The sequence below is a fragment of the Eriocheir sinensis genome, chromosome 22 (genome assembly GCF_024679095.1).
Source record: "Eriocheir sinensis breed Jianghai 21 chromosome 22, ASM2467909v1, whole genome shotgun sequence".
NCBI lineage: Eukaryota > Metazoa > Arthropoda > Malacostraca > Decapoda > Varunidae > Eriocheir > Eriocheir sinensis.
Genome location: NC_066530.1, coordinates 16,476,661 through 16,501,226, shown reverse-complemented (window position 1 = coordinate 16,501,226; position 24,566 = coordinate 16,476,661). Strand labels below are relative to the sequence as shown.

The 24,566-nt window shown below is 38.2% G+C and overlaps 1 protein-coding gene across 10 annotated transcripts; it reads left to right on the top strand.

The window, feature by feature from the left end:
- The first annotated feature begins 367 nt into the window (after positions 1-367).
- On the top strand, positions 368-24,529 carry LOC127002166 (serine/threonine-protein phosphatase 6 regulatory subunit 3-like). Of its 10 annotated transcripts, none has more exons than XM_050867831.1 (22): positions 368-798; positions 3,192-3,261; positions 3,631-3,710; positions 3,812-3,994; positions 4,881-4,971; positions 6,995-7,132; positions 7,367-7,539; positions 7,665-7,844; positions 7,955-8,081; positions 8,317-8,469; positions 8,963-9,162; positions 9,266-9,383; positions 9,563-9,655; positions 11,559-11,654; positions 13,037-13,231; positions 14,276-14,358; positions 14,509-14,748; positions 15,021-15,121; positions 15,437-15,845; positions 17,075-17,173; positions 18,737-18,911; positions 21,669-24,529. In XM_050867831.1, exons 2-21 carry the CDS (start codon positions 3,202-3,204, stop codon positions 18,897-18,899), a joined length of 2,982 nt encoding a protein of 993 aa, XP_050723788.1. In that variant the 5' UTR covers positions 368-798; positions 3,192-3,201; the 3' UTR covers positions 18,900-18,911; positions 21,669-24,529. The 10 variants fall into 10 exon arrangements, with proteins under 10 accessions (XP_050723788.1, XP_050723787.1, XP_050723785.1 ...); XM_050867830.1 differs by having other exon boundaries at positions 6,962-7,132; positions 15,458-15,845; XM_050867828.1 differs by having other exon boundaries at positions 6,962-7,132.
- Positions 24,530-24,566: the final 37 nt, after the last annotated feature.

Sequence of the window (24,566 nt, the reverse complement as noted above, 5' to 3'; positions counted from 1 at the left end):
ACTGGAATATAAAAAAAGGAATTGGAATATAGAATAAAGACTGGAACAGAATAGACACTGGAATAGAATAAAGACTGGAATAGAATATAGATCGAGACGAGAAGGAAGAAAGACTGAAATAGAATAAAGACTGGAATAGAATATAGACTGAAATAGAATAAAGACTGGAATATAATAGACTGGAATAGAATAAAGACTGGAATATAATAGACTGGAATAGAATAAAGACTGGAATATAATAGACTGGAATAGAATAAAGACGAATAGAACAGAGACTGGAATAGAATAGTTCACGTTAAAATATTCAGGAACGCAAGAAGTAGAAGGGTCAACGTAAAATATAATAAGACAAATTCTGTGTCCACACCTATAGATCAAACTCCAGCAATACATCCCCTGAGCCCTTTGAAGGAGGCTGGAGGGGCGGCAGGCGGCGGCAGGAGGCGAGACAAGGGTGAAACATTAACCGTCCACCGCCATTTTCCTTCCCCTGTTTGTTTGTGGACGGGACGAGAAGAAGAAGAGCTCGATACGGCCGCCATTACCTCTATTACTCGCCCGCCAGCCTGGAATTGACCCCCTAAGGACACTGTGCACCGCGAGGAAGCCCCCAGGCACCCCAGGGCCGAGTTCCTGCGCCGGGACAGCCGTAACAAGGCCACGAGGAGCCGCTGAGGCGTGGAGGGCAGGCCGCCACCCCTCGCCTCCCCGGGCCGCCGCGCCTCGCCCCCATGGCGGACTGACGTGCCCGGCGCCCCCCCAGCACCGCAGTAATATGAGCAGCACTCCCATAGCAAGGTGAGGCACGGCCCGGGGGGTGGGGGGTGGGGGGCGCCGTGCCCCGCCCCGCCCCCCCCCCCGCAGGTGTTCACCTGCCGCCTGTTTCCTCGTCGCCGAACCCGTCCCAAGCTGCTGGGCCAGTGTTGAGGAGGGCGGCCACCCCTGGCGAGGCTAAGGCTCACGTCATGTATCTTGTTTTGGTCCCTGAATGCAGTTCAGTAATGAATGACTTCCAGGAAAATAGAAGGGGGGGTCGAGGGGGGCAAAGCCCTCTCGTTAAGGGGGTCGAGGGGGGCAAAGTCCTCCTGTTATGGGGGATAAGGGGGCAAAGCCCCCTGTTAGGTAGGTTATGTTAGGTTAAATTAGGCTAGGTTGGTAGTTAAAATTTATTCGGCCTGCGGTGTGGCCGGCGGAAATATTCAGCGTGGGACAGGACAGGGCAGCAGCGGGAGTGGTCCTCTGCACTGGTCAGTGGTACTGGGTGGGAGCGGGGCAGTGGCGGGTCCACCCCAGGTATTGAAAAGTCAATTAAATAAAACTATCTACATAATAAAACCTCATATTTTGCCCAGAAATAAACAGCCTGTGTCTCAAAACTAGTAAGCTGTCGTCTCTTCAACAGTCCCCTGGTCTTTTTTAGTTTCATTGAGTTTTGAGGCTTCGTTTGTTACGTACACGAATAACAACCACAATATGAACTGCTATGTGATGAAATTAGAAACAAAGAGAGTTGAAGAGGGCAGAGCCCATGTTAGGAGGTTCCAACCATTTAGGCCAGTAGCATCATGAGAGTTAGGGTCACTTACCTAACCTCATCCAATAGATTAACCTATCTCCAATTATCTTATCTAGAAGTGGACTCCAGTAAGTTGGGTACAGAGTATGCTGACAATGGCATTGTGTCCTTAGGTAAGGGCTTCTACCCACCACATGCTCGAAGGCTAATGTGACAGAGATGAGCACCAAGGCAACACACAGCATAACAGTAACCCCCTACTATATTTTGTCTTGGGAATGAATAATGAACATGAAAAGTTTCTTGTGGAAAATGTGTTGTTTAGCTACGCCACCTCGTGCCACCACATATATACACTGTCATATTGTGGTTAAAGGATGAAAATACATGCCCCTTAACCGTTATATTACGCCGCACATTGTTAGAAACTAATCTACACTAATACAGGAAACCTAAAATAACTAAACCGCTTCACTTTGGACAGCAGCCTCCGCCCTGACTCTTCTACGCATCTGTGACACTTGAATGAGCATGTTAGGTTTGCTTAGCCTAGGTTAGTTTCTAAATATGTGTGCCTTCATATTATGGTCATGTATCTTCACTCTCTAACCATAATATGAGTGTGTATATGGTAATTTGAGGAGGTGGAGCTAAACTACACATTTACCCTTCTTTCAATGTAATTCAACAAATATACTGTTGCAGATCACATTTTCAGGTAGAATATGGTCCCCTACTTGCTGATTAGCATCCTCTTGTGATTCAAGTAACTGTTGATCTTGAAATCCAATGAATATGTTAGAAATCATACTGAAATCAGGGTAACTATTACATAATCTTCAGAGTTGCACAATATGCTGTTCACTGAGCTTCATATATTTCCTGTGGATGGTCCACTGAAGGCACTGACTTTAATTTGGTCATTTGGACTGTAGGATGCAGGGCACAAGTGGTTCCCAGACTAAAGGTTGAGCGATGCTTCTTTGGGGTGCAGTCTACCACAGTGTTTGTTGTCTACCCTGTATCTGTAGTCTAAGCTATGTAGTGATCTGATATGTTTCCTGAGACCTCATCTTGTGTTGTGTTGATACCTGAATGCTCCTGACCTGAGTAATGACCTGACCACAGGCATATAATCTGACCTGCCTCTGGAAACCTTGGCTAATGATGTCTTGTCAGTGCTCCTGACTGGTCTATATAAAAGGACAATCGTCAAACGCCCACATCACTGTCCTTGCATTGAGGCCGATAACGTCAGTATAACTCATTCTGCTAACTGCAAGGCTGTTAAAAGATTTGTACAGACATGTCATTTTGACAGGAAACAGCAGTTGCATTTTTAAGAGACAACAATCTTCTGGAAAATAATGAATAATTAGTCAGCACTATTTAACTTGTGTTATCATCATCCTGTAGTATAAAGTACCTGTAGTTGATTAAGGTCGACTGAACGCTGCATTGTAAATATTGGGGTAGACCGTACACTAAAGTGTAAATAGTTGGATAGACCGCACGCTAAAGCGGCACCGGTTGAGCTTTTACTTTGGAAATAAGGCTACAGATTTATACAGAGATGGTGTTGGATACAAGGGTGGTGCGAAGCCTCCCAATTCATAATTATGATTCATTTGTAATCAATAGAATAGTAATAACAAGATCTTTTGTTACCTTTCAGGTGAAACAAGATGTTTTGGAAATATAATTTTGGTTCCTCAGCTCAGATTGAGACTCTTCTACAAAAAGAGGTAAGAATGCATTTTATTTTTTTAGCTTTTTAATTTTGTATTATTTAAATTATAATTATCATTATTATTATTATTATTATTATTATTATTATTATTATTATTATTATTATTATTTATTCATTTATTTATTTATTATTATTTTTTATTTTATTATTGATAGATGTGAATGGCATGGTCTGATATTGTAAATACATCTACATTTTGTGTGTGTGTCTGTGTATGTATTTACCTATTTGTAGTCTACTGGGCCCGAGCTAAGCTCTAATAGTCCTGTCTCCATATCTACATTTATATCCAGCCTTGTGTGTGTGTGTGTGTGTGTGTTTTTAAATTGTTTAATTTTTTCATTGCATTCACTGTATGTTGCAGGATGTTACCCTTTCTGAGCTTATGGATGAGGATGAACTCCTACAAGAATGCAAGGCACAAAACAAGAAGCTCATAGACTTGTAAGTGTTTGGACTAAAGCATAATTTGATTTATTTTGAGATATTGTGATTTAGAATTTGTAAATTTGAAATTTGTTTTATTCCTGCTCCTTTTCCTCCAGCTTGACACGGGCTGAAGTGTTAGATGAGCTGGTGTTCCTGGTGGTTAACGAGCCCTCCACTGATGGGGAGCTTCAGATGCGCTTTAAGTATGCCAACTTAGCCGCTGAGCTCCTCACAGCTGATGTCCCTGCCATCATTGACAAACTTGTGGCTTCCACAGGCTTGCTTGATGTCTTGTACAAGTGAGTATATTAAGTTATATTTTTATTTTCAACTATTTTGTCTGTAGGTCTGGAACTCTTTAATATGGTATATACCTCGAGGATCAAGGAATAATTGTGTCATACAAAAACTTCACATTCTGTACAGGAAAATAGTTCCCTGACCTCATAGGAAGCAGAAACTTCAAATACGTATATATTGCCTTTTAGTGTAAGGTAGAATAAAGCTAAAAACAGGAAGTGATTCATTAATTTTTTCTACCTAAATAAGTGAAGTTGCTGCTTTGTAGTCCAACTGGCTGGCGTGGTGTTTTACGTTGGTATAGTCGTGGTCACTTGCGTGTCACTGCAGTTGGGATCCTTCTGAGATGAGAATGTTGCTAGTTCAGATCACATCACACTATTTACTTCAGGAATCGGAATAACGAGAGGAGTTAGGCTCTTACAAGCAGAGCTTTTAAAGCATTAGGGAAAAAAAAAGTTGAAAAGATACAGGGAACTAACAAGGCATTTTAACATTTGTTTTAGTGATTTTTTTATTGAATATGTCCATTTTCTATGGGTATTGTCACTTTTCCAATTGACAAATTTTCATAAACTAATCAACCCTGGACAAATAATGTAACTCTCTAGACAGTAACATGGCCTCACCTAGTAAGTAATTGAGGCCCACTAGACTAGCAGCTCAGGATCACTGGTTAGCTCATAGAACATGAACATTGAGGGTTTTTGAGTAATGCACATGGTCTGGAGTGAGTGATGGCTCTCACCGTCAGATCTGGGCAGGCTCTAGAAATCTTTATTCAATTTTTTCTTATCATTCTAATTTAGGTTGCTTCTTATATACAGAAACATACATTAAATTAAAAGTTGGGAGAAATAACAAAATCTTTGTACTCCTTTCCAGATTTTTGAAGAAGGAAAAGCCTTTAAATCCTCTTCTAGCATCTTTCTTCTCCAAAGTGCTTGGGATGTTGGTACAAAGGAGGTCTGAGCAGGTGAGTTTGTTCCTACAGAGAAACATTATGTTGCCACTGTAGCTCTGTGGCAGCATGGTCACATCTTACTACAGACTGTGCAATGAGGAAGGGCAATAATCCAGGTAGTTTCTATCTCCTAGTACACGTTAGCTTGTCATATATAACCTTTCCTTTTGTCGATAGAAAGAAGGCCTTTGGATCTCATGAATGTGACTGGCATATCAACTTTAAAAGGTTGGATGTTTTACAAGTGTCATTACTTTTCATCCATAATGGGTAACACACATTATCATGAACTGACTTGATAGCTAGTTTCTACCTATTGCTGTAAACAGCATGCAAAACACTTCTTTATATTGTTATATCATAGACACATTCATTTTTGGTTAATAGGAGAATGAAAAGTGTCTTTGTACTTTTGTTTATCTTGCATAATTTACATATTTCAAAGAGTTTGTTGTACTTCAAAAAAGATACATAACCCATACATCACAATAGCTGTAGGTAAACAATCATGTCTATCTGAGGCTTAGACACATTCATTTCTACACAATTTCTCAACCCTAGAAGTTACCTGACAGGCAAGCCTGTTCCAGGAGATGGAATTTTGAACCTTACTCTATATCAAGGGTCAACAATAATTATTTATTTATTTAAGTACTTCTACATTTACACATATTGAGATATGAAAGAAGGATTGACATTAGACTGTGGAATGGTGCAGAAGGTATTTCAGAGAAATGTGTTCTGCTCATCATTATCATGACTTGTCTTCAGTTTGCCTTTTAATATTGTGTATTGGTTTAGAAGTTCCATGGGAATTAAGTTTAGGATTGCCCAGCATAAATAAAGTAAAATTTTGTTAACCAATAGAATAATTTTATTTTGTTTTTACTTAATTTATTTTCTCAAAGCTTGTATTATTAGTTGCTCAAAACTTAAGCTTTGTTGATAGTAAGAATTACCTGTGAATTGCTGGTGTGTCCACTGTGCCGTTGGTAAAATGAGAGTAAGTGATCTGTTGCTTGCATCATTCCGAGGTGTATCAGTAAACAGGTGTCAGCCTATCCCGTGAGTGTCATGAACACATGTATAGTCAGAATGGTAAGATCAACACAGCATCAGTTCACATACTGTCTAGGATTTTTTAAAATCTGTAACCTATTTATATTATATTTTCCACTGTATTCCTATTCTCTTCTTACTTTTTAGATTGCTTTAATCTTCTTTATCATGTGAATTGAATAATCTGTAGGTCCTTTCACATTTTTTGTCAAGTTCACCACAATGAATACATCTTGGTTAGTGAGTTTAGACACTGTTGGGCCCATGGCTGACCTGGAGTACTGAGCGTTAGATGACCTGATCTCTATGTCGGTCAGACTGTCGCCCTCCCACTCACACACGGCAAGCTTGGCCTTCTTCTCTTCCACCACTTCGGCCTCTTGTTATTGAGAGCATTAAATATTCCAGAATTGAGAAATATTTGTGGAGTGCCAATATGCATTTGATGATTAGTGTTTTAAGTTTTGTGATGACAGCATGATTGCTGTAGATAGCTCTTAATTTTGTTGTATATAAGCAGTAACTTGTGTATGATCAACTTCTTAAAGTAGATTATGGTTGTCTATTCATGATTTGCAAAGTTCTGAAAGTATTAAAGAAACAAAAGGCATTGTTCTCTTGTTTGCCTGTTGGAGTACTTGCTGCATCATGAGCAATTTTAAGTCTTAATTTTTTATTGCTGCATCTTTCATGGCATTTATTTTCAAGCCTCACTAATTTTGCTTTGTAGAGTGGTATAAAATAATGTCTTTAGAATGACCATAGTATGTTCAATTTCTTTATGTACAGAAAGCATAGCTCTTAATTTCATGAATGTACAGAAAGCGTAGTACAGACACTGATACATGACTGTGGTGAAGGAAGAAGGCCTGCCTTGTGAAGCCAACAATAAATTTCATCTTGACACATTCTTATAAAGTGTATTCTCTTCTCTTCTCTGTAGAACTGGTATTCCTATCAGTTCACTTGCTTCCAGGTGTTGGACTTTTTAAAATCCAAAGGTGATTTTGTTGAGCTTGCGGTACAGCACGTGGGGACGTCAGCTATAATGGACCTTCTGCTCAGGCTTATTTGTAACGTGGAGGAGGATGAGATACGTCAGAGTGTGCATCAGGTGAGCTCTGAAAAACTTGTTTGATCAATTTCCCTCATCACCTATGTTTCCAACCAGGCATGATGGAGTATAGGAGACTCGAATGTTTTGCCACTTGCCTTAGTCAGGCAGGATTAGCAGTCAGTGTGATATATTGGCCACGCTCTCACTTACACCTCATTTGGGTGACCAGTTAATGTCAAGCTTGCATGAGCTCTCCTGCACTCCAACATCACTACTCTTTCCAACACCCAGTGGCTGAATGATTGTCAGCTGATAGAGCGACTTGTAGAAAGATTATCACCAGAGGCTGATCCTGATGAACATTCAAGTGCTGACAGTATCCTATGTGAGATCAGTGCCTCCTGTCGGGATGCAGCTTCTGAAGCCCAGCAGGTTACCAATCCGCTCCTACAGACTCTGGAAAGGTGAGCAAGAAGTTGTTTTGTGCTTTCACTGTCATTGTGTCATGTAGAAATTTACCTCCTGTAATACATGGTGTCTTAAATAATGAGTGCACTGCCTAATCCTTTTTGTTGACATTCACCCATAGTGAAGAAACAATAAACAAAATGCTGGACCTCCTCTTACATGAAGAAAGGAATGAGTCATCCTTGGCACACGTTATTAATATCTTGCTGACACTTCTGTCGGCTCGGTCATCGATGCCCTCACATCCATCGCAACAACAGGTGCAGCAGCAGCAGCAGCAACAGCTAGAACAAGAACAAGGGTAATTGAGTTCACATACATAGGCAAAACATATATTGTGACTATGTTATTTTTAAAGTTTTGTTGCTAAATTTTGAGAAATGTGTGAAATCTATTTAATATGTTTTTCAGGTTGCAGCAGTCATCATCCATAGACTCTAGTGATAGTGAATCCAGCGAAGGAAAGAGAAATATAGTTGCCAGAACAGTGGCCAAACGTTTGCCAAATCTCCATAACATTCTCCTTCACCCACCCAAGGTTGGTTTATATTGCTATAAGTCTGTTAATCAGGTTTGTAGCAGACTAGCCTTGTTTTGCATCATCAGATTTAGGTACCAGACTACTGGATGGTAGTACATGAATGAATAACCTTTTCTTAATGAGTATGAAATGTATGGAAAATTTTCACATATATCATCTTGTATTTTGTGGAATAGTTTTGATATTTTGAAGTGTAATTATTGTCATTTACACTTGGGTTTCTTTACTACAGAAAGGCTTAATACCAACTGCTTATGGGCAGGAACTAGAGCCCTTGGGCAGCACTCGTCTTCAGGTTGTGACATTAGTGGCTGCGCTGGTCGTTGCCAATGACCCCATCGTCCATAATGCCCTTTATGAACTTAATACGGTTGAACACTTACTGGTGAGAAATTGTGCTGTACTAAGCTGTTAAGATTATTAAGATGCAGAACTCAAAAATATTCAAAATAGGTGATTAACTCAATGTCAGCAAAAAAAAGGTATCCTACAATCAGGCATGGAGAGTGCAGTTGTTTCTGTATTCTCCTGACAGTTGTTGAATTGTGGAGTATATTGCAAACATTATAGTGTTCAACTCAGCAGTTTGTGTGTGGGTTATGTTGGAATGCATTACAGTATACAGGTGTTACACTGTTGTTTTGGGGTACTAGAAATGGTTTTCATGGCTTTTTTTCAGTGGCTTATGGTTTTAACTTCACAGGGGATGTTGAATAGTTGCAAATTTGACCAATTCTTGGAGTCTCTGTTCCCTAACTCCCTTTAATGTCAGGGGAGACTGTATATGATGATTGTTTCGTACATGAGCTCTCATTTACCAATTACAGAAGTGATGATCCGATTAGAAGTGAATCGTAAAAATTGTTTATTTCTTTCAGGACCTATTTTTCAAGTTTATGTTGAATAATTTCCTACACACGCAAGTGGAGCAGTGCCTGACAGCTATCCTCACCAAGGCCCCATCAACCACCTCACCTGAGGGAGCGGGCGACCACCTCCTCCTGACCCAGCTCTTCACTCAGTGCCGCATCATTGAAAGGCTTGTTGCTGCCTATGAGGACAACAGTGAATCACAAGAGTAAGTGATTGTCATTATGCAGGTTTGTGGAATAGGTAGATTTAAAAGCTGAATTAATGTTTGAGATAGTCTGTAGCATAACTAAGAGATATATCTTTTTCAGTGGTAAACAAATCCATAACATGAGAGGATACATGGGACATCTGAGGCAGTTGGCCAATACCATTGTACAACAGGCAGAAATTGGGCCCAATGAACATCGCATAAAGCAGCTAATTCAGGTGTGTCAAGGTGTCACAGTATTAAGAAAAAACACACACACACACATGTATTTGAGGTTTCATTTTACATTTGAAATGCTGTTTATTTTTAATATATTTTTGTATTTTTCTATGCTAAATGTAAATTCTCCAGTGCACTGATTGGCTGTATACTAAATCTGTCAATTTACTGGGTGCAGGATCTGCCTGGGGATAAGGCAACCCAATGGGATGACTTTGTGTCCAATGCTTTGGCTGAGGTCAACCGCAAGAATGAAATCACTCCTCTACCGGTAAGATATTCCCATTACTTTTACTGGTATTACTAGAAACATGAATATCCTCATTGTTGCTATAATATGTAGATGTAGGTTAAATTTAGTGTTTGGGATGGTAAGAGTGGAAGTGGTGAGTGTTTGTATGCTCAGTAATTTTCTGAATGGATGTGTGAAAATGTGAAGGAGTGCCAACATGTGTCTGAAAAATGTCCACTCACTCAGATTGACCTCTATACAAAACCCTAGATGTCAGTATTAAATAATTTTGTTAAGACTCCCTAGTTATTTATGTCACTGAGGTACTGCAAGCATGAAGTGAATGAGTGTTGATGGGTACGCAGTAATGGCAAGAAATGAGGAAAGATATTTACAATTATTAAAGTTCTTGAGAGGCTTATGTAATGGCGTTGTGCATTGAAATGTATTGTCAGGGAACCATTGAAAAGTTTCAGAGGTTTGTTTCACTTCACTCTTGAGAAGTATCTGTTTTGGTGCAAGCTGAAAGATATATATTACAACAGATTTTGGTTGAGTGAGAGTGGCTAGCGTTTTCAAATGTTCTTGGGTCATTCCATTTTTGGCGAATATAATTTGGACATGTTGATGGCTCTCTATGTCAGTGAATGGGCCTCTTTATCATTGCTGAGGTACTAGGTGTTCATCTTGACTAACAGGATGTAAACGTCATTGCTAAAAAAGGAAAACAGATAAAAAGCATCTGTAGCAAGCTCAGTATTCACTATATTCCTCTTTTGCTCAAAGAGATTGTGAAAGAAACCTCTGAACCCTGGAGAGCACAAAAGTGTATGGAGCAGGGTTGCCAGGCTCAATGTATGGTGATAATAAGTCTGTCAAACTGATGGTGCAAAATTTTGGAGATGAGAGAGAGAGAGAGAGAGAGAGAGAGAGAGAGAGAGAGAGAGAGAGAGAGAGAGAGATTAATTTATACATATTTGTATTGCATGTAAGGAGGAAGAATATTTTTTTTGTTTTATCTTCATTTTTTTGTCAACAGTTTATATATATATATATATATATATATATATATATATATATATATATATATATATATATATATATATATATATATATATATATATATATATATATATATATATATATATATATATATATATATATATATATATATATATATATATATATATATATATATATATATATATATATATATATATATATATATATATATATATATATATATATATATATATATATATATATATATAATGTATGTGCAACCTTTGTCCTTTGTCTGATTTGTCTTTGAAGCTGAAATTCATAAAAAAGCATTGGGTTGGTTTTGTTATATGAACTAAATTGTTAAATATTCCACCCATACACATCATGTATTAGATACATGTTTAGTTGATCCTAAAAGTTAATGCAGGAATGGCACAGCTCCTGCCAGACCCTTGATATGATGAGGTTGTACAGCCGCACAATATTATTCAAGCATGCCTGATTAAAGTTAAATTTTTGCTAGTTAATCTCTGCCTCAGGAGCTTTATTTAGCTAGTTGCATAATCCTCCATTACTGCAGTGTGACACTGAAGAATAGCCATTACATTTTTGTCTATTTTAAGGGATAATCCTATTCCTAAGAATATATCCTCCTGAACTGTTAGGTTAATATTACTTTAATTTCTGCACCTCGCTTAGAAATGTTAGGCCTTTTTCATTCTTGTGTAGATACTTGCAGCATGACAGCTTAGGAAAATCACTGTTTAATTCATGGCTCTAAGTGTTGAAATTTTTGTTGGAAAGTTGAATTGAAAAGTAGTCTTGAGTTGCAAGGGCTGAGGGGTTTCCGTTCTGAGGACTGTGTTGGTGGGGCCACCGGGCGTGGGGGAAGCACTAGCCCTGACTCACCCAGTGCCCTTGTCGCTCCATCTCTCAGGTTCAGGGGATCCACCATCACCTTGAATCTGATGACGATTCCGACGATCATTCTGATTTTTTCCCTGAAATCTTTGATGGTCCCATTATCAAGGAGGTTAGCAGCCATTCCTAATTAGTATGACATCTAACTTTGCTCTTCCGGCCAGCAGTGTGCATTACTGCCAGCAGTGTGCATTACTGCCAGCCCTGCCCTGTCACCTGTGTAGTCTTCCCTAGGGAGCTGACAGAATAATCTGGTATACAGGTATGCCTCAATTGAAGGTCAGGCTATAGTTCTGGAAACATTGTCTTGTAGGAAGTCTTCAGGTGGTAACAGGAATCCTCAATCTTTCATCATATATGGGATATCAGATAATGGATAAAGTAGGCTACTACATAGTTTTCTAAAAGAAAATAATTTTTTATGCATTCGTTGTGGGAAAATGTTTAATTTGGTATTTGTATCCATCAGACTTAATTTCTGTATCCATTAACCCAGACAACCAGGCAGTGACCCTATGGGAAAGCATACTAAAAGAGGGTGCTCTAGAATTATTGTGACAGTTTTCTGGAGTTTCCTCTTTCTCAAGTGACACATTTATAGTCAGGTGAACAATGAAAGACTTACACTATCATGGAGACCTCTATATGCCTTATTTAACATGTATCATTCTATTTATTTCATGGACGGGGGAGGGTGTGAATTTGTAGTTTGCTCCACGTCAGCTTTTTATTATCTCTGTTTGGCTAATTTGTTTTGTGCTCTTGCTTACTTCAAAACTTTCTGGCTACTGGGAATGACATTAACTGGACACACTGCTTCTTATGATACAAATAGTCTTATCATGTTCCAGTCCATTAAATGGAAACTGAGGAATTATATAACTTAAATGAGGAACTTCAGGGCTTTGGCAGTGGTTTGAAAATTTCAATGTATTGTTTTCAGTTAGTGTTACAAAGTTCAATAGTCTGTCTTCTGCAGTTTTTGCTCTTTTATTTTATTTATTTATTTATTATTTTTTTACATCTTTAGAATTATTAAATTAGATTGGCAAATTGAGGCACACCTGTATTTTAATTCTCTGGGAAGACAACTCTTGCATCATGATCTCTTGCAGACTATATTCTAGTCTCATATTATGCTTGCAATATGACAGTACTTGGATCTCTTGTACAAGAAAATTATGTAGTTTTATGAAAATTAATATTATTCTTATGGATGGGGTTGTCCTTTTTTGCATGCTGTCCTCTCTTTGCCTTTATATATTTTAAGTTCTTCATGCTTGACAAGCTTTTTTGTTTATTCTGTATTGACGTCTAATTAATGAGTTTATATCACTTCCAGAACTAATGTAGTCATAAATGTATGGCTATTACAGCATCAGACTGTGACTCATCGGTTTCATGTTCATGTATTCTTTTCCCCCTGCCCTCTCCCTTCAACCCTTCTTTCTGTGATGGGGTACTTGAACACCCCTTAACTTGCATGCTTGTTAGTGGATCTCCATGCTAAGCATTAGCTCTTCTGGGAGCAAGCATGAGTGGGGGCTTACTGAAGGGGAGGCAGACCAGCCAGATGAGGGCCCATCCTTTCTTCAAGTGGGTCATGAGGAGGAGGAGGATGGGGGGGAGGACAAGGACAGAGTGCTTTACCAGCATATGGAAGCTTCCCAGGTGTGGGGAGGAGAGCAGGTGACTAAATTAATGTTTTTATCCACCTGGGAAGTATTGTTCTTGTTGGGTTCATAGCTTCAAATTTTACTCCCCTTTGCATACATTGGACTGATTGCCTTGATTATAAAATTATACTGCACCTTTTTCTGAGGACCTAAAACCAGGTGACTAAAGGAAAGATTTGAGAGTTAAGGGCGTACTATTTATTTTCTGTGGGACTATCAAAGTTATTTAAAATGACTGATTCCATGTGTTCTAAACAATGGGTTTGTTTACACATTGAGAACACTGTGAAGGTTGAAACAAAACTGAACAATATATTTCAAGTGTACTGAACTGGTTTAGTGTATGTGTGAACTTTAAGATGACCAGTTAACATGTGTGCAGGTCATGTTTTCTGCTTTGTTTCAGTTTAGTTTCCTTCACTTTTCGGAGTGGGATGAGGCGGGCAGCTCTATGTAGATTCTTTCACCAGTATTGATAACTAAGTTTTTTCATGTCTTCTCATAAATTTATAATAAATATGTTGTGACTGTGGACTGTTGTGTGATAATATCAGGGTGTCAGTGTGGGAGAATGATTTGCACTACATGCTTGTATCACAGCCTTGAGTAGCAAGCTGGCTTGCATCTAGATAATTTATATGGCCATTAATTTTTATGGCAGCTTTTCCCTATATTAATACTACCCAGATAATTATTTAAGTTAAAGATAATCACTTTTTAAAGAAAGTACTTAAATATTCAGTATTTCATTGTTTTGTTGTAGTAGCAAAGGGTGGGCTTAGGTCATTCATAAAAGCTGCACTCCATATTGACATTTCATTTTTTTGTTCTCTGATGCTATCATTCATATCCAAGAAAAGGATTAGCATTCATTATCTTTTCTTAGTAAACCCTTTTTGTTTTGGAAGTTTCATCTCAAAATTTTTAGTTGACTTGCTTTCATAGCCATAATTTTCTTGTTTCACCATGCATAGAAAATCTAACATGGAGGTTAAATGTATGATATAATAATTGTTTTAGATTAATGTAAGAGAGAATACATCAATATCACCCACAGGGCTTCAAGGAGATGGACATGGATGTTATTGGAGACTTCCGTTATGCTGACGATGAATTCAAAGACCAGGATGACAATCTCAGGTTGGTAATGAAGGGAATGGATAATAGTATACTTATCTGATTATGAACACAATATTGGTAAAAAGAAAAAAATGCAAGAAATCTGGTAGCTACACTTTTTTCTGCCAGGAGTATGATTATAAGTATTGATGAAGTGTATTTGTTCGGCAGTGGTCCCTTGCAACGGCTCACAACTCAGGCTCTAGCGCTATCTGGAGTAACTGGGGTGGGCGGCGGAACTCCCTCAGGCAACCAAGGAGTAGAAGGGGGTGGAGAAGCAGGCATTGGAGACCGGGACCTTTTTGAGGAGCTCTGCTCTAATCGCTCCTCAAGCATGGGCGTGTTTGATGACATGTGGACTGATAAGGAAAAGGAAATCACCTTCAGCCAAGAATCACAGCCAGAAGAAAGGTGAGGCCTGGCTGAGTTGTGCTATAAGGGTAAAAACATAAAATTGGGGTCATACAATATTACTCTGTTTTGCATTGGTGTTCATCCACATCACCTCAGCCCTTGAGCTTGTGGTGGTTTAGATAAAGTGGAGAACATACACTTAGATGCGTATGCCCTCGGATTTATAGACTTAATAGGAGTGACATTCTTTATAATATTTACAACTTTTATTGATTTTAGAAGAAATTTTGCTCTAGAATTATATTGATTTAGTTGTCTTACCATAACAGTGAGAAGGACAAGGAACAGGCTTCCAGTTCTGAGGATGAAGATGAAGAAGATATCTCGGGGCTGAGGGCTGGTGAAACAAAAATGGAGGTTGACCAAGATGGTGAGTAGCTGCGGGAAGATTTCTAAAAGTTATATTGATTTTTTCTTGCCCATTGCAAATGCAGTTGTCTTCATGTCACCCTTACTGGTGAATAACATACTCAGTTACTAACTTACTAGCTTCATTTCCCTTCCATCTTGCAGTGCTGTCATGCAACTTGGGTCCTATTTGATAAAGAACTAGAGTAAAGTGTAATTCTGAAAATCCAAAATTTGTCCAGCAAAGCCTAAATTCAGGAAATCAAGGTTATATTGTAATCTAATGTATTTATCCTTGTATCGTATTAGTCGCAGCAGTAAAAAAATATCATAGCAGGCTTTTGTATTTTTAAAACAGAATGGGCCGAAGTTTTTGACAAGAGACCTGCGGGTGAAGGAGATGACAAGAATGAGCCAGTCAATCCTTGGAATTCAGCTCCCATGTCAGACACGGCAGACAACACCGGGTGGGCAGACTTCAGTCCGTTCACCAGCTCGGCCAGTGTTGATCCCTTCGGTAAAAAGCTTGATCCCGAGAGGTCGGCTTTTGCCCCAGATTTCAGCGGAGTATTCAGCAACCCTACAGTGTCCCAGCAAGACAGCTCAACAACAGTGTTTGGGGAAAATGCATCCACCCAAGAGGCCTTTAGAGCGGATTTCTCTAATATAAATTTTGATTCAGCTTTTGAAACTAACTGTGATGACCACAAGAACACTGTTACCTCAACTGGTGAGCCTCAGAACAGGTGAGTGAGTCTCTGCATTCTACAAGTCCTATGTGTGTAAGGCATGATGCAATATAATGCTTTTTGTGTACTTTTTTGTGCATGGATGAATTGCCTGTGTAACTAGTGGACTGAGTTTTTGTTGCCTACAATCATGGACTAACACACACACACACACACACACACACACACACACACACATTCACACATATTGCAAGAACTTTTTTAATATTGGAGCATTTTTTTTTGTATAATAACATTTTCATTTGGAGTCATGAGTACACAGAATTAACTGAAATCCTGTTTACTACAACTAGTAAATTCACAAACACACATACATACAGATATACAATGCAGTGGGTGAAGTGCTGTAGGGGACGAGGGAGTTTTCCTGATAAATAAACACATTTCATTAATACATTAACCTGTGTGATGGCTAGGGTTGAATTCATAGTGGCTTACCAAAATGAACCCACCTCGGCTGCGTTCTCAAGTAGGGGTTAGTTGGCGACGTCATATGTGCGGCAGTTGATCCTTGCCATGCTAGGGTATGCAGGAAGGAAATCAAGGATGTTGCAGTTTGTAAATTTGCATTGGTAATGACCCTCCCATATAGGCAGCTTGACTGTGTATGTATGTAGGGGGGGAGGGATATGTGCGTGCATACAGGTGTGAGAGTGATGGATTATGAAAAGGTTCCTATCATCCCTGTTTAGCTGACCGCACCCTGGGAATGCAGTCTTTTAAATGGCTAGCAGCATACACACGGTGAAACACAAAATGCAAAGATTGTGTTAAATGACATTCATACGTGTTAAAAACAGCATGAATTGTGAAACTCATCATTCTTCTGATGTGTATGATGTGCAGTTATGCATATTTATTGTCTGTTTCACTGGAACAGATATTCATGGACTTAACTTGTGATTGGTTGTTTTGATAAAATTTAATCATCCACTCAGTCACTCATGCTCCAGTCATAGCCACTTCCACACAGATACAGTGTTGCCTGGTTGCTGCTTCATCAATACATGTCACACATCAAAACTGCTTGCGTCTGTGTTTAACATTAACTTCTTAGATATGCTTAAAGATTTCATTAATTTTTTTTACTTTGCAACTTTTCACAGCTTAGCCATTTAGTAGGTGGTTTATTTCTATGCTTGTGATATTGAGGTGTTAAAAGGTATTACTCCATTGCCAACCAGTTACAATAGACTACTAACACATGGCATGACTTTGATGTACAGTGAATTCGAGAGAGCAGATAGAGAGGAGACTATGAGAAGGGAGGAGAAGGAGGAGGTAGAGGAGGAGGAGGTGGAGAAAGAGCTGATGGATAACTTCAAGTAAGTAGTCACTTTTGTTGTTTTAATGGCATGATTAGTCTGTGCCTTTTATCTGCATGAATGCCAAAGCTTATTTTGTGACCTTGCTGCATAAGCTTCATGAATTGTAAAGAAGAGATGTTTAGATAATTATATTCGGCTTGCAGTACTTTCACATTCCAATATAATTCTAAACATCTTAAAGACCATACCAAGGTAATACTTATGATTTTGCTAATGCTAACACAAACTAATGCAATAAGATGCATTACAATAATGAGTATGTACTATGGTTTCTCTTTATAAAATTAATTTCTTGGAAAATATCTTGCATCTTAAATGCTCAGCATAAAATTTACTTTTTCATTTTCATTAAAGGGTAAGTTCCCCCTACTATAAGACTCTTAAACTGTGATTACTCCGTACATTTTGTCAAGTACCATATAGGCATTTTCAAGCAGACTTATTAGCATATGTCTGTTTGAACAAAACTGCTCAAACTATTAAAAGTAGATTCACCTATAAAGTAAAGTACCTTGTCATGCAGTAGTTATTTTTTATTTCTAACTTGCTATGCAGTAATTTTTTTAAATTTTTTTTTTATTTCAAGTTGTGAGGACAGTGCAGGAGAGTCCTTACAACTGTTAAACACTTTGAGTCAGCATTCCATCTGTTGCTGGCTGTCATCTTCTCAGTCGCGTTGTGTCGCTCCCCGTGGTCCATCATTTTACCCTCATTTCAAATTTGACAACCATATACTTATCAGAAATTTATACAGCTACGGGCATTGAGAAAACTTTTCCCTTATTTATTTGTAGATTATAAAATGTCAAAATTAGTTTATATGCCATACTAGCTTAGGATGGCTATCGACAAACTGAAGTAAAACAACCCTGATTGATATTTAATTGGCTAAGCTATTCAGCTTCCCACTGACAAAATATTTACTCTTCTCAGACACTTTTCACAATGCATTCAGCAGCATACAGTGCATCAACCATTATATTTGAATTTGCTTTCTTGCAATCTATGTGATTTAATTGATTTTGTAGAACATTTAATGTTTGATATAGCTCAAGCCTTACAAGTTCTCCAGTTCATTGCTTCAGTTGTGGAGTTTTGGTTATACAGTAAATTAAAGGAGGCCTTTTCACTTTTTCTAGTTGAGAGATTATTACATTTTAGTGATTGGAACCCACACTCCACAGTGCTGCACTAGTACGCCAGTCATGAACCTGTAGTGGCAGTGTAAACTCCTTGTAGTGAAGTGCTGCAAAGTTTTGCTTCAAACTATGTTAATTGTTAAGCTTGCAGCTTCAGTTGGCTACTTAATCTTTGTAAACTTTTTCTTAGTTTGATCATGTATACAGTTTCTATATTTTAACCATTTACTTTGTCATGTAAGTTGATTTTAACTTCTTATAGTTTTAAGTTCATCATTCATGTCTAGAAATATTTTATCTTTTCTGTCTCTGACTGGTGTTAAGTGGCGTGTTAGAATTCTAGGCTGTGTAAGGCAGTCGTCCAATACACCAGTTTGTTGCTTCATATTGCATGTTTATCTATTTTGCACATTTGGCTCAGCTTCCTCTCATCTCGAGGCCTCATGAAGAAGGAGCTAGAGGACTGCAATGAGGCAGGTACGGCAAGTACAACTCTCAGCCAGGGTGAGGCAAAGCCAGGAGACAGTCAGCCTCAGCAAGAAGAGGTAGCACCAAGTCCATCTGACCCTCCTGTTGAGAGTTAATAATTTATGCAGGTAAAATTATCAATATTTTTACACCTAATTGGATTTTTTTTTTTCATGAAATTTCAATTTGCTATTTGTTGACTAAGATTTGTTGTAATGCTAAGTATACTCCTAATGACTAGAGACAATATATATGGGTGTAGTGCACATTTAATTCTATGGTGATTGGGCATGATTCACCCTTGTCATATCCTCCCTGCCCCTAAACACCACCATGTCTGTCCTCTGCCCACCTCCACACATTGCCGTACATTTTCCTTTCATCACTTTGTCTCTTCTCCACCTTGCTGTCTGCATCTGACCACAATGCCATGTGGCCTTCAATGCCTGGCATATTTTATATTCCAATTAACTCATTTGTTGATTTTTATATGCATTAATACAGCCTAAGTTGATAGGTACAATATAGTACTTATGTCCTATGAATCATCTCCCATCATAAATGTTAAGGGACATATTAAGCATAGAGTAATGGGAAATTTTTATTTCTCATAGAAAAGTTACAGTTCTGAGTGTGGGAAGTAGTTCCACAGACTTGGAGAAAAAGATTCTTACATTCACTAGATGTAAGCATTTGATGTATGAAGTTTGCCAAGTACCTCTTTGGGTAAAAAAAAAAAAAAAAAAAAAAAAAAAAATTTCATGTATATAACAGAGCTCCCAGAGTATTTATAAGAAAAGCATGCTCTGCATAGACAGGTAAGTCCGTCTTTAACAACTTCTTATTATTTTCAAATCGTAATCCAACTGTGTATTGCCTTAGAACCACCCAGCATGGGTTACTTAGTTTGGTCACCCATGTTGCACTGAATTTGTTGTCACAGATATTTTTGTACATGTAGAAGAAAGTTATAGAATATTGAAATTTACCCTTTGCATATATATATGGTGCTCCCTGCTGAAGTGTGACAAGTGACATGCACAATAAAGCAAGAAAACTGCGACGACTCACAGTAGAAAATGAGCATACAGCGACAATATTAATGTGGGCGATCATTGTTGCATTCTCTTGCCATGGTACGCTGACACGTACGCTTCTGTTTTGCAGTTTTTTTCTTCCACATCCTCACCTTCCTAGCCCTCTTAAGAACACCATGCATGCAGAGGGTGAGATACCACCATCATTGCTTGAAAGTCTCTGCCATGGAACCAAATAAATTAAAGAATAAAAGCAAAAAAGGAGTACCAGAGCACGATCTGGTGTAGAGAGAGAATATTGGAGGGAGAGTAAGCCTTGTCTTGTGGATGGAGAGTGAGGGAGGCCTGCTGTGCCCACTGATTGGCTAGGAGAGTCATGTAACCTTGAGCAGCCGTGAGCTAATTGGTTTATCACCCCTCTCGGGGCTTTCCGTCCTCATGGAGTCTGATCCCGCTGTTGTTTCTGCACTTTTCCTAGGCATGTGTATGAAGAAAAAATCAACCATAATGCCCCAACCTCTTTGAATTTTAGTCTGAAAAGTTGCCTCACGATGCCTGAATAGTGTGTCGATGCAAGGCAAATGATATCTCGGTATCGACCCCCGTGTCGCTTAGCTCACTTCAGCAATATATATATATATATATATATATATATATATATATATATATATATATATATATATATATATATATATATATATATATATATATATATATATATATATATATTTGGTGTAGCCAGGAGTAAATTCTTTCAAACAAACGAGGGTGAAGGAAACGGCTGTTTCTGCATTCTCCAGCTTCTGCTGCGTTTTCTCTATTTGTCTTATCATCTCTCTTTTTACGGTGTTTAAAGCCCCGAGGAGCTGTCCAAAAGTTAAGTTGTTGGTTGCAACGTTTTGTTCCTGCCTCAGGAACATCTTCAGGCTGAATGGAGCTGGGTCGTCTGGGCTGCTCCTTATATACACGTGTTTTGGCTCGTGATTGGATGGTGTGGCGTGCATAAGTTGCTGTGGTGGGAGCTGGAGGTCCCTCGCTGTGCAGTTCTCTATGTGTTGTTATTTTTGTTCTTCCTCTTGTTGCAACTTATGCACGCCACACCATCCAATCACGAGCCAAAACACGTGTATATAAGGAGCAGCCCAGACGACCCAGCTCCATTCAGCCTGAAGATGTTCCTGAGGCAGGAACAAAACATTGCAACCAACAACTTAACTTTTGGACAGCTCCTCGGGGCTTTAAACACCGTAAAAAGAGAGATGATAAGAAAAAACAGCAGAAAGTGGAGAATGCAGAAACAGCCGCTTTGAAATATATATATATATATATATATATATATATATATATATATATATATATATATATATATATATATATATATATATATATATATATATATATATATATATACAGTAAACCCTCTGTAAATATGAATTATATATTCTGGATATTTGATAAATCAGACTCTTTGTGGGCTCTGGACACATACCTGGATATTGGATAAATTGGCCTCTTTCTGGGCTCTGGACACATCAGTAAATCAGACCAAAATTCAGAATGTGGCATGTGCCCGGAGGGACGTGAAAGGCTGACAACCTTTGTTTTGACATGATGCAGTCTAGATTCGCACCAAATTCCTGGCGAATCCAAATTCATCCGACTTACAATATCTAACCAAACACTGTTCAGGCATGCATCGCCTGTCCCAGATTTTGGTCTGATTTACAGATATGTGTCTGGAGTCCTGAAAGAGTCCTATTTAGAGAGGGTTTACTGATATATATTTTACTTATATGTATTCCTTTATTTATATATACTTATGTGTTATTTACTACTTCTCACCTCCAGGGCAAGAAGTGGGAGGATCAGCTGCATGAGGATGTAGGGTGGCGGTCGTGGCAGCAGCACTACAACATCTCAGGACAGACATGCCTGATGTGTACTTCCAGTCTGAAATGCTCTAACCTTAGAAAATTCAGGATTATCCCTTTTCTTCAGTTAAGTTTATGATTATTACAGTTTTTCTATATTATTAAAGGCTCAGTGAAATGCACATTGCTAATAATTTCATAAGGAAGAAAAAAGGAAGACATTAAGTTGAATTTCACTAAGCCAAAATCTAAACGTACTTTGCAGTGATGTGCCTAAGAAGTTAATACAAAGAGAATTGATAACTTTTCCAGTCATATTATTTTAACTTGCCTGACTTTTTCCCCTTGATTTACCCAAAACTTTGCTGCTCATCAAAGGGTGTAGTCTATACAATATATTGGATTTTAATATCTAATGTCTATACAGGTCAGGAACTGGATCAAAATGAATGACACACGTCCATTCTCGTGATAAACTCCATACTGTTTTTATCAGCATCAGAATTCAGCATACCAGAGATAGACATAATATATATATGATATTTATTTTAGACAAATAAACACCTTATATATTGGGAGTGTGTTAAGGTGTGTATAGAATTCATCACAATTGTGGAGTCATAGCTGCCTTGGGCTTTCTTAGTAAGTTTGGTTCTTCCTGTATTTGGTGTGATAACATTGACTGAGATTGTTTTGTCTAAGAACAGCCAAGATTAGTATGTGGCCACATGGCTCAGGATAATGATTCTAGAGCATGTAGCTTTTGTCATGTTGATGTTGGATTTGCTACATGATCTTGACCTGTTGCTGTTGCCTGGCATTATAAATATAAATATCCAGATAGGTTTTACTTTTGAAATGTCCCTTTTGACACATTATGCACTTGGTCTGTCTTATATTAATTAAATGTTAATTGACCATTCCAGTTCAAAGTAATCAGAAAGTAAAGTGTATGATTTCAATATGTTTAACAAATTTCACAAGTAGAACTTATATCTTCAGTTTCATAATTATGGAAAAGAAAGGGTGTCATTTGTATAACAAGCTCAGCAGATTTGAGAAATATGCTCCTCACAACCCTATTGCTAATGTTTTCCTTTATAAAATAACAACCTTCAGGTGCTTGTGTGTGCCAGAGGCGTTATATGTTTAGTGTTCTAAGCTCAATTTTTGGTAGAACACAAAACTTTAACTGTAGGTTTCATTCAAAGTCTTAAAAAATAACCTAATCTCACCAGCTCTTGATATTGTCAAGTCAGAACTTTGGTTACATTGATGAGTGTTGATTAATGGTGTCTGTGATGGAGCAAGAATGTTAATTACTGTACACCTTTGTAGATACAAATGTTAATTTGGTGCTATTGTTAATTTCTTAAAAGGAAACAAAAGCTGTTTGTAACTGACTACAAATCTAGTGAGTTGTATATTATTTATTGCGTATTCTTTATTTTTTTACTTTTTTTCCATCATGTAACAGATCTTTATCTTCCTTTATATTCCTTGCATTTCACCTCACATCTATGGGGAAGGGCAAGGAATAATAGCAAGAGACTGCTTTTCATTTTTTTGCAAATTAGGAATGTAATGGTTACCTTTAATGGGTTTTGAACCTGTATTGCACATGTATGTATAGTAGAGCCTCTCAGTAGTATAGTTGTAACCTTGATTTCAGAAAATGCAACGCCTCCATTACCTTCATTTGGTGGACAAATATAGCCAGTCAACAGGTGTTGTTACTCGCTGTGTGCCAAAACAATGTTTGTCATTGCTGTTACTGAGGATGGTTGTCAGTCATCACACAATGAACTGGTGGTGTGATTAATAGCTCCATCCAGCACCAGCAGCGGTTTGTTTTATTGCACGTGTTGACTTGGCCATATATGTACATCAATTGACACTAGTGGTGACTGGTGTTATTGGTTGTGTATTCAATTGAACTGCCAGTGGATGTTTGCCACCTCTGAAGCGGCAGTAAGATGAATTCGCTCAAAGTGATATTTACACTGTGCATAACATGCATGGAGCAAGCAGTGGGTACCACCCAGTTGAGACAAATAAGGCTGTGTAATGTAAACCCTTTTGTAGGGCTGCAATCATGATTTCCATCAATTTTTTATTTTTATAATGATACTTGGTAACACATATAGCTCCATCTTATGCTATTGAAAGACTCTACTGTATATATGTATATTTTAACAGTACAGCAGTGAAACTTTCCAAATGGCCCCGCAGTACGTGCTCCCCCTTTCAGACTGTGATGAAAGACGCAGTTTTTAGGTTAATACGGTCCTTAGGACTGCCGTTTCCCCGTGTGAAAGAAGATCCAAATTGTTCCTAGATAATATAGCCTTTACTGTAATAGATTATTCATGTTCAAATTTCTGTTGTGTACAGATCTTGGTGATCCAACCTCCAGGTTATTATGCAATAGATCTATTGGTCCCCTCCATTTAATTCCAAGATGAGAATATTTAATGCCCTAGTAATAAATGCTTTGGTGCCAGTGTTTGTTCTTACAGTGTGTCTGGTCTCAGAGTTGGTGAGGGTGGCATTCCACTGTCATTTCTGACAACATAACCACCTACAAACCTTTGCAGCCCATCCTGCTCGAGGGCTGCTTGCACTCATCATATCAGTACTTGGACAACATTGTGATTACCTTCATGTAAGATTGAAAATGAAGTTATCATTATTGAAATGATTTTTACAATAGCATTCTCATTGAAAGTGCTTCTGTGTGTATGGAAAACTGTTGGCGTTGATGGTAATACTCATGCCTTGTATGATTCCTAGAAAGGTCCTTATGAAATTGTACATAAAGGATACATTTAAATACAATATCATGTTATTTACTCCTGCATGATTACTAAAAGGA